At 46.8% G+C, this 11,138-nt stretch overlaps 1 protein-coding gene across 2 annotated transcripts; it reads right to left on the reverse strand.

The window, feature by feature from the left end:
* Positions 1 to 551: 551 nt before the first annotated feature.
* On the reverse strand, positions 552 to 10,334 carry LOC122364255 (vacuolar fusion protein CCZ1 homolog). 2 transcript variants are annotated; one of them, XM_043334461.1, is made up of 12 exons: positions 9,744 to 10,334; positions 9,183 to 9,317; positions 8,393 to 8,490; positions 7,729 to 7,822; positions 7,082 to 7,276; positions 6,597 to 6,772; positions 5,343 to 5,465; positions 3,287 to 3,519; positions 2,787 to 2,922; positions 2,315 to 2,434; positions 1,846 to 1,976; positions 552 to 1,584 (listed from the first exon to the last, which is right to left on the reverse strand). In XM_043334461.1, the coding sequence occupies exons 2-12, from the start codon at positions 9,261 to 9,263 to the stop codon at positions 1,529 to 1,531; spliced, it is 1,443 nt and encodes a 480-aa protein (XP_043190396.1). In that variant the 5' UTR covers positions 9,264 to 9,317; positions 9,744 to 10,334; the 3' UTR covers positions 552 to 1,528. The 2 variants fall into 2 exon arrangements, with proteins under 2 accessions (XP_043190396.1, XP_043190395.1); XM_043334460.1 differs by lacking the exon at positions 9,744 to 10,334 and adding an exon at positions 9,595 to 9,628.
* Between the last annotated feature and the right edge of the window lie 804 nt (positions 10,335 to 11,138).

An 11,138-nucleotide genomic window follows, 5' to 3' on the forward strand; every position in this document is an offset into this window, starting at 1 on the left:
AGTCAGAGTTACCATTCTATTGCAATTGATTCAATTTCGTAATACAAACCTTAGGTCCCGTAGTATGTCCTATACAACAATTTTAGCCATTTTGAACGAATGGTGACACAAAGATGCTTACTTTAGGGGTACGAATAGCGCAACCAGATCCATTATACTCTGAAATAACTGGCCAATGGGTTGTGTCTAATTGGTACTGGTCCTGCTGGGCCAGTGCAAGTGTGATCCGCCTCGACAAATGCATGCCGGAGCTGCGCTCGGCCTCGGTAAACCGCTTCAGCCCCTCTCCTATCGGTTGCCTACCAACTTTTAGTTCCATTTAGTACCATCACAGGATGGTGGCGCTGGAGGCTGGTCCAAGCTCGCGGCTAGCCTGGTCTTCACCGCTGGAGTGTCATCGTACAATATCGAGCGGTATCACCATTCCTGATACTAAGACGAATATATCAGTGGAAAGAATTTGCACTTAGGTAACCAACCGCTATCAACTACAGTGCCACACTTTCTTCGCACTCTAAAGCCTGATCAAAATCTAACAGGCAACAAGCATCTTTTGGTGATTTGTCTGTATTATGAGCTACAGAGGTATACGCCATATCACAGTATTTTCCCATACATTTTCAGGATTGTGGGTATGAAACATACAACCAAAGCGACAGATTACAGGTCACTTAAATCACTGTGCCAATAATGCGAGCACACATTCTGAAATCGGCACATGTGAATACGTCGGCGGTCTATCTTCACATCGTGTCCAAGATGGCTTCAAATCGGGCCGTAAGTTATACCGCCGGGTAAAACATATCATCACACCTTCGCCCACATACCACAGCCGTTTAGCTAATACCAAGTACCAACACTCAGTCTGAGTTGTAGCATTCTTCTGTCTTCCTCCACAACGGAGCAGCGTATCAGCGTTACAAGCTCATATCTTCCTCCTAACTTAATGTCAGTGCAGGTCAGCGCTGAAGTCCGCGTATCTCCAATCACATTGTCACAGAGGAACTCACACCACATATCGCCTATATTATCAGGAGTCCGACGCTACTTCTCTTCTCATTTTCTCCCCCTCTCTTCGCTAGAAAGGACCGATGTTCGTGACCGAGTCATTGCCCAGTTGTGATAGGGAACAACGGCGGGTCACTGATCGCTAGCTCAGACCGTGGTAGACGGAGTGGGTATGAGCTGTCAGGTCGTTTGGTAATTGCGACGCGAGTGTGCCGTAAGGCTGTTGGTCGATGCCCGATCTGATCATCCTTAGCTCGTCGACGAGTAGCTGAGACTGCAAGGAATCTCAGGAGACGCTAGCGGGCTGAGAGACCCTTCCTAATCATCTTCCAGTGTAAGCGTTCCTCTGATTCGTCTTCATTGCATGGACTTTGTGTCGTCAACCAATACTCAGTAGGCATCGTCGCTATTGTAGAGACACAGCCGACACTGTTGCCTTTGATCAGACCCGGTCGATGCCCAGCCGGACCTTGTTGATAGAGTCGCCACTTGCAGGAGCTCGGTGGAAGGCACCGATGGCTCATGCCGGGAAGAAGATTGTACTAAACTGATCCTTACAGAGCTGCTCCATCTCATCTGTGGAGAGAGAAAGGGGAGGGACACCGGTGAGTGGACGTCATCAAGATAGGCGTCACGTTTTTCTTACAATAGAAACTCAGCAGTCCGGTTGCTGTCTTGTCTAGTCTGGTTGGGCCTAGCAATTCGCAATATCACAAAGGCACAACTAAGGTAATGAAAACAGACACAAAAGTAAGAATTTACGAGTTAAGACATAAATTTGGAAAAACAATCGGAATATTTGAACAGAAGATGATACGGTCCAGTCATTTTACTAACTGTTGACGTCCATAAGGTTCATATTCTTCTGCTGGACCACGGAGAAGAACTCCCTGTTGGGGTTGACCCGGCCGGCCACCCAGGTCTCGTTCATGGCCCGACCGAAGATCGCACCGCCGTCACCCTGGAACCTGTCAAAGGCGGGGCAGCTCCGTCATAAACGCAGTTATACAGAGCCTATGGACTCGTAGTAGCGACCCGTATTGGTACAAACTCGCAAGACCCACGATTATACCGGGAGCGCATACGACGGGGAAAAAACAAACAAACGAGGAATCATTCCTCGCTAAAAGAAAAAAGAAAACATAATAAAGCAACGCAAGACAAAAAATAAAACTCAAAAGTTCATAAAATGAAATTCCTTCCTCCGCCGATCTGTCCCTCTGTCCATCTGCAGTCTGTACATTTGCCCCCCTCCAAACACCGATCAGTGAAGGTAAACCTCGCCCCTCGCCGCCGGTGACCCGACCTGAGTGCGTCCTCTCGGAGGTCGACCATCAGCTGGAGGGCGTCCGACGGCACAGAGGCGGCCGTCGGGCCGTGCAGACTGCTCTTCTGTGCGCGGTTACACCGGTTATAGTAGATCAGTCTGTGGGACGCAAATGACATGAGTCGGATTAAAAAAAAAACTTAATACAAGTTACAACGTTTATATTCGATACCAATAACATCAGCCTGGCGACAACACGGACATGTGTCAAACACAAAACAGCAATGCGACGGGAAGATACGGCAACGGCAGAAACTCGGCAGCAAAACATGCAATTGGGTGTAAAAAGCAGCATGTATAACTGGTACCTTTGGATTACAATTCAAATTTGATATAAGAATTGCAATGCGTTCCAAAAGTGATGCACAATCTTTTCACCTAGTTCACTGACATTTGTTTGGTGGGCCATAATCACACCCCTTTCTCTCACACACGCTCCTCCAAGACTTACTTCGTGTCTCCGTCGTCTTTGCCCGACGACTTGTCGTCATTGATGACGCTACTCAGTAGAGTGGAGAGCTCCTGTACGGGACCAGCCATCGAGGCATCCAACTCCCGGCAGAGGGGCAGCGTGAGGCGCACCTCCACTGGGGAGAGAGCGGTCAATGTCAGACCAGAGTGAGGCGCACTTCCACAGACTGGGGACAGAGGGGCCAGACTAGGGTAAAGTAAGTCCTCTGGCCTCTGGGAGAGCGGTTAACGTTAGACCAGAGCAATGCTTACTTCCACTAAGTAGAGAATGAAGTCACATCCAAACTCAGGGCCACCATCCCAACTCTGGTACTCCTGATCGACTCGCTTTCCATCCAAACTTACGCCCTTCTCTCACTAACAACTATCTCCTTTCCCACCCACGCCCCCTCCCGTCCACTCTCAAACCCCGCCCCATCCAAACTCGGGCCCCGTCCCTACCCATCCAAACGCAGCCCTTCCCACCCGTTTTTGACTCACGGTCCACCAGTAGGACGACCACCACATCCCTCAGACGGTAGAGTACCAACTGAGCCCGCTCGTCCGTCGCCTCCACCGGATCGCCGCCGTTCCAGCTGTCATCCCCGTCCCTGCTGCAGCCGTCCGCAGCGCCGCCCAGCGGCAGAGCCGTGCAGTTGTGCTTCCGCAGGTGGACGATAGGCGGCGCCAGAAACGAGTCCGTGCCGTCACCGGATGCCTCGGTGGACATGAAGCTAAGAAAGGGGAGGGGAGGGGAGCATGAAAGCCTGATGTAAATAAAATTTGGACGCCATTTAATTGCGTCCCAGAAAAGCTATTTCTGGCACCTAAAAGCTGACTCGCCCCAAAATTGGTCCTCAGCACCTATTTGGTGGATACCAGCACCAATCATGGAAAATGACCTTAATTAGCTGTTTCTGGCACCTATTCATCGGTACGCCTTACTCTTTTTTCTGAATCTGGCACCTAAATGCTGAGCGTAGCACCAATCTAGTAGAAAAATGAACTACTGGCTGGTAGAATCATGTTGTTCTGGTATAATGACCCCTGGAGAATGACCCTGGAGTCTAGCCTAAAGGTTGCCAGTGCAGCTACACTCTAAGACAGCCCCGTAGTGATCTCAGCATTGTATATGACGTTTAAGTAAGCAAATAATATTGATTTGTTTGAAAAAACAATGTCATTTAAATATTTAAAAGTATTTATTTGTAATGCTTAAAGGGAAACATTTTTGTGAGTAATTGTCTCGATTTTGACCATTAAAACGGGTATTGTATCTTTTGACGTCATCAAATAGCTCCAAAAAAGAAATGTACTGTTTTCATTCCGTTCAAGGCCGCTGAAGAAACGCGGGATCTTGCGTGGGACATTGTCCGTTGTTTGCCGCGCAGAGTTGTGCCGTGGTTGTGCCTTTTTCATCCGTTTCTTACTTATGTCATATGTGTGCATGAAGCTTTGATTTTGTTTTTGGTTATTGTGTGGCCGGTCAGTCAAACGCCCCTGTAGAAACCGGATGCTGCGTTTGATCGAGATGGAGTCAGACGATGATTGCAGACCAGAAAGCTAATAATATTGAAAAGAGGGCCGGTTGCGTGGCATGTCTGTTCAGAGTTGACATTTTGCTTTACTCCAGTTTATGACCTGAGAGCCTGGCTGGAAGTGACGGATCCAAACTTTTCACGTTAAAATGGCTGAGGGTGCAATAATCTCTAGTAGTAGTCTCTACATAGCGGGCTGGTATAGGAGCGTCTTGCTATGCTGCACCATAGCTGGCTAGTGATTCTCTTTTGGCTAGAAATGGCATTAATCATTATCTCCACTGGCGAAAATGGCACTTGACATCACCGAATGCAACGTTTATGTTGTTAGGATACATAAAATCAGGAAGATTACGCGAATTAGGTAGGCAAACGTGGAATAAAATAGGTGCTGGATGTTTTGGTTTTGGTGCTGAATCAGCAAACAGCAAATACGGAGTTCAACTAGACGATCTGGCAACTTTAGGCTGTGTGGAAGCAATTAGGTGCCAGATTCAGATATTAGGGTCGAATAAGCATTTTGGGGCTGATCAGCAATTAGGTGCCAGAAACAGCTTTTTAGGGACCAGAAACAAATATTCCCCATAAAATTTTACCATAAAATTTATTAATGTTGAAATTGACTTTGCTACTAAACTTGACACAGCGAAGATGGGACACATTTCAACAAGAGGCCGACTTCCATGGGTCCTCCTCAGCCCAAACATTACCCAATACCCAGTTGCCCAACCATCAGCCATCAAGCCTTTTCCCACGGAAATACCACTACTCTAATATGCAACATGGCACCTCTCCAAGCGCCGGCCTGTCATGGCCGTCGGGACTCGGAACCCATGCTAGTCTATGGTTCACGTTCATTTACCGCTCATTACACAGTGAATCAATCGTTGGATAACATAATATTGAGTTTTAAAGCTGATCAATCATGAACGATGACGACAATGGAATTCACAGATTAAAATAGCACCTGGGGAGCTCTCATGGCCCCCCGAACTTCCGTCCGGCGGAGTTTGACTCACACTCCGCTGGTGGGTGCGGTCCGGTCCTTCCAGACGGCCGGCCGTTCGGGACCACACTCGGGAAACAGCACCGTCTCCAGGTACCAGTGGATGATGCCCATGTTGGTCTTACCCAGACCCGACCTGACGGAAAACAGGTTAGAGTTTATTAGCCGTCCTAAGTGAATACCAGTGGATGATGCCCATGTTGGTCTTACCCAGACCGGACCTGACGGAAAACAGGTTAGAGTTTATTAACCACCCTAAGTGAATACCAGTGGATGATGCCCATGTTGGTCTTACCCAGGCCCGACCTGACGGAAAACAGGTTAGAGTTTATTAACCGTTCTAAGTGAATACCAGTGGATGATGCCCATGTTGGTCTTACCCAGACCCGACCTGTAACGGAAAAACGTGCGATCAGTTAGGGCTTATTGAAGTTTCCAGTGAGTGCCATTGGATGATGACCATGTTGGTCTTGCCCAGGCCCGACCTGACGGAAAACAGGTTAGAGTTTATTAACCGTCCTAAGTGAATACCATTGGATGATGGCCATATTGGTCTTACCCAGGCCCGACCTGACGGAAAACCGGCGATTAGTTAGGTTTCATTGACTGTCCTAAATACCAGTGAATACCAGTGGATGGAGCCCATGTTGGTCTTACCCAGACCAGACCTGTAACGGATGTTTGTTGTTAGTAGGTTTTATGAACCAACTCGAGTACAAGTGGGTGATGTTCATGTTGGTAGCGGATGTTTGTGTTAGTAAGTTTTATGGAGAGTCTCTAAGTACTAGTGGATGACGCTCACCGGCCCACGTTGGTTTTACTCGGACCGGATATGAAACCGGACATGAGAAAAACGGGCGATAAAGATTATTAGAGTCATGAGAGCCGTGAAAATATAGTTAGATAACGCCCATCATTATGAGACTGGGTGCTTGCATCTTAGTGGACACTTGTAAATTGTAATGCAGAAGATTAATGTCGACATTATTGAGACGGATGTGTGTTCAATAACGTAAAACAATATTGACTTTTGTACCAAGACCAAGATCAATGTTGAGACACAGTAAACACACCGATGATACGAAAGCCAAATGAAAACAGTTGACATGGCTAACAATGGTGTTGCCATCGAGCTACGCCACGGCCTACGGTCATGATTAATATCCCAACCAGTTTAATGAAGGTTGGTTTCTAGAACTTCCATACAAGCAGCGAAAAACAGCACTAAAGAGATAAGGATATAAAGAAAGCACTAAGAAATCCTTACCAGATGAGATGCTGTTTGTAGTAGATGACCGAGTGTCGGATGAAGGGGTGCAGCACCTCCAGCTGGTTGACGAAGCTCTGCAGCTTCAGGAAGGCCAGTCGGTCCAGCGAGAGAAAGCGGACGCCGCCGTAGACGTCTCGAATGTCGCGCTGCTGGAGCCGCAGCACGGGCACGTACTGGCGGAAACAAATACAGGGATTACGCTCAGCAGCAGCACCGGGACGTGCTTAAGGAAACGGGGAACGCTGACTTAAGTACGTCCTTCAGTTCCTAAAATTTCTAAAAGAGCGTCAGGAACACTGCTCAGCCATAACTCAGGTGTGTATCTGGTAAAACCGGGATGAGACTAGCGTCATGGGCGCAAAACGGGGAGGATAATTAATGATCAAATAAGCGAGGTACTCGTTCCCAGCCACGCAACTCAACCATTCACTCTAAAGTCAAGTTTTGCCGCTTTTTACCGCCGATTTTCGGCGGGTACTCACGCTGTCGAATATCTCCGCAGTGCTGCGTACCAGCTCCTCCCGACTCTGGGCCGCCAGTGTACCGCGCAGCAGCCGGTACATCTGGTACATGTGTCGCAGCACGGAGAGGTACACCGACTGCTGTACCGCCTCCGGGGTGTACTCCTTGTACGGAGAGTTGTTCCTGGTGACCTCCTCCACCGGCTGGCGCACCACCTGTCCGCCAGAGGCGGATGGTGATGATTTGGAGAGACGGGGCGCACCAGCAACGAGGCTCTATTGGGATATATGGCCTTGATTTATATTATACGGAGATGCGTGCGTTTAAAGGTCCAGATCGTGGTATTCGTCGTTGTATTGGGCTTTAGGGCAGGCCAACAACAATGTTTCTTTAGCACCCAACTGAGTCAAGGTCAAAGACAGGAATATTTGCTCACACTTGGACTGGGAAATCGGAGTTAGTATGGCTAGGTAAATCTGATTGTCAGCAATCTCTGCTAGAGGGTCAAATGCACAGATGTGTCCTATTTTTCAGCAGAATTTAGAGCAGTGATAAATAACATTTAATGGTAGGTACTTTAATTTCTGCTGACTCCAGGACACAATTGAACAAAACAGGATAAAAATATCATAGACCTCTGATATCTAACTGTCACACCAAAAATTACCAGAGTCATAAAGAAGTCTTTCTCTGGTTCCAAGAAGAAGTGCTTCTGCTTCAGTGTTTGCATGCTGAGTAGAGGAGATTCACTGTTGAATGTTCTGTGAATGCCACAAAAAGTGTCAGCCACAGCTGCCTTGTCCATATATACTCCACGTTTGATGTCTCTCGGACGACGAAGATTCTTCATCGTCTGGCCAATCCCGTTTAAGGTCAGCGGGGGCTCGGCTGCCGTTATGGAACGTGATTGGCCGGACGGCGTAGAATCTTCGTCGTCCGAGACATCGAACGCGGGATTAGCCAAACAAATCACTTTTCATGCATGGAATTGTTGAGACTTTGGATTACAATGACAAACAAGCACAAGCTACACATCGTGTAACCATAGGAACACTTATAATATGAGGAGAGCAGGAAAATACTGTAAGGTAAGAGTTCTATAGCCTTGATAAGAACCTATAACAGTTTCATTCTCACCCATAACCCACAAGAGTCAACAGGAATTTCATTTTGTGGAAGGCAAAATAAACACATCACAACACAGAGCACTACCATGAGATGACAGCAAACAATAATGTTTTGAGATCCAAAAGAGTCACCAGGCTATGAGCTGCATATAACCAATACCATAGACCACGATATATAGTGGTCTATGCCAATACATAACTGACCTCGAGAACTGCACCAGTGCTTCAACCAGGCCGACATCTTTGACCTTGCTGTTGATGTCGGCTGAGGGTGGGTGGTAGTATATGATTTTGTTCTCCTCCTGCACACAGACAATCGACAGGTTATTATCTTCATTAGTGACAAAGACAAGGACAGATGGTCCTAAAGAGGGCTACTAACTACACTCTTATAGCAAATCTGAAAAAACAGCAATCTGAAAACCAGGGCTGCGGAGTCGGAGTCGGAGTCGGAGTCGGTCGGAGTCGACAGTTGTGACCGGAGTCGGAGTCGGAGTCGGAGTCGATTTTAGAAACCCGGACCGGAGTCGGAGTCGGAGTCACCGAAAATTTGTCGACTCCGCAGCCCTGCTAGGTCTGCGGAGTCGGAGTCGGGAGTTGGAGTCGGTCGGAGTCGACAATTCTGCCCGGAGTCGGAGTCGGAGTCGGAGCTGGTTTTTAAAAGCCGGAGTCGGAGTCAGAGTCGGAGTCACCGAAAATCCATCGACTCCGCAGCCCTGCTGAAAACAATGTTTTTTGATAAAAAACTAATAGCTTAGTGATTCTTAAAAGAAAATCAGCAGTTAACTTCATCGTAAAGCTGTTATAATTGACACAATTTGTATACTTATAAGGAACTAGATACTCATTTCAATGCTTAAAAAGGTGTGCAGGTACTGGTCAAAATGTATTTGTATAGGCACTTAAATGCTATTTTTGTGTATTTCTACCTATTGTCAAGTCCCTGACAAACAGAAAAGAGTATCCGCTCATCATTTAACATCAGACAACTCACCTCACCCTCCCGGGGTCCAAAGGTTGAATTAAAGATGAAAAAGCTGCAAAGCTCCACACCTGCGTTTTGCTGAGACGACATTGATTCCAATCGCCAGCTACTTTGTGCATTCAAAATCCCCCTTTTCTATCAAACCTGGACATAAAACAACTTATCAGGGAATGAAACACATGAGACATCAAATTGTTTCGCAGAAATAAAGGTATTTACTGTGAATATGCTGAAAAAACAGCCACCTCAACCTACATTTCAGTATGACTCGCCATAATTCAATTCATAATCTATAATCTAATACAACTTAGCAGGCGTGAAATTTGAATTCTTGAAATGGTATCTAAGAAATCCAATTCCGTAGCCATGCACACCATTTATTATATGCATAAAAAGTCCAAAAATAAATGGACATAACTACAATTTGGCTGTAGACAATGAACGGAATCAATTCAACAACAGTTCACTAACAGCAACAATCCACATTTGGGAATAGAAATCGGTAGGGGATGGGGAAACAAATATGCAACATTTTTTCTCCAAAAATTTAAAATAAAAGAAACCCCTTACCTGTCCTCCAAAATATTTTTTATCAATAAATGCCACTATAAATGCAATAAATGCAATCGCCGCAATCGCTCCACGACTGTATCAAAACAAGGATACTGAAATGCTGTGGAAATAAAAAATTAACGCTGTCATTGCAGTGACGTCGTAATATCACATTACGGCTTGGTGTAACTGGCCGGTCACAGCACTCACAGGTGTGAATTTGGACACCTAGCTCGCAACGGCATTGATGTCGTAGCTTCATCTAGTGACAGCTTCAGGGTTACAGTCTTTCCGAGGTACCGTTAAAGTGACGAGACGGTATCACTCAAACGCAAAGTTCAATGACTCATTCCTCCAATCAGAAGGTTGAAACAGAATGACGTCCATAGTTTTATTTGATGATCTTATACTTCATGTGATCGGAGATGTCACCAATTTTTTATCCTTGATGTAAACAATCGTGACTGCAACACGAGGGCAGCGATGGAATTTGATCGGTTTGTTGATCGGTGACATTTGACGTGATAAGGCGGGGAGCGTTCTGGTCAAGGGGTAAGTTTCCTGCCTATTGGGGGATAGAGCTATCCGGGTTCGATTCCCGAACAAGGCAAGTGGTCTAGTCGCTTTCTGACCGCCTGGAACAGCATGTGTTCAAGTTGCCGCGGGACTTGCAAATTGCAATGCAATGGGTATCGGTAATAGGCAAGGCTATAGTTCTTCGCCTAATTTCGCGCCCCGTTTGTTACATGCTTAGTGCATCACGCGAATTCGCATTTTTCCAGGTACCGAACCAATGTGAATGTGAATGATTTTCGCGGCCCTCTGCAGTCGATTCACCGTATTGGCATGCGATTTATTCAGCCGTTTCGAATACCGATATGAAGACGTCATGTGACCTCGGTGACCTCGAGGGATAACTGAACGTCTTCATCTTCGCCCACAGCAACCAACTTGTTACTCGTAACTGCGACCGATCGAGGACAAAACATAGCTGCCGCTCGCCGAGGTAATTGAGGTTACCTGAGGCTGAGGCCACTGTGTTGTGTGCAGTTTATTCATGAACCATGATGAAATCGCATACGGCGAATCGACTGGTGACGTCTTAGTCTAGATCTGCTTGGTAGTTGCTGAGCTATAGGATGCCTGCAATATAGGCGAAAACGGTTCACCCGGTCCTAGAGGTCACCATATTCTAAACGTTTGCGTCTGATAATCGCATTCGGCGAATCGACTGGTGCCGTTTTAGTTCCGATATGCCCGGTAGTTGCTGAGTGTTGAAATATAGCATGGCTTCAATGGGGCTCCGTGTGGCATGCAATCCCAAATCCACCGTCTCGATTCGATCTTTCGGCGTTTGATCTTTTCGTGTCCGGCCGCTCAGTACTGACGGTACTTTCAGTTTCGATCTTTTAG

Source organism: Amphibalanus amphitrite, unplaced genomic scaffold, assembly GCF_019059575.1.
Source record: "Amphibalanus amphitrite isolate SeventyFive unplaced genomic scaffold, NRLGWU_Aamphi_draft 000664F_arrow, whole genome shotgun sequence".
Taxonomy (NCBI): Eukaryota; Metazoa; Arthropoda; class Thecostraca; order Balanomorpha; family Balanidae; genus Amphibalanus; species Amphibalanus amphitrite.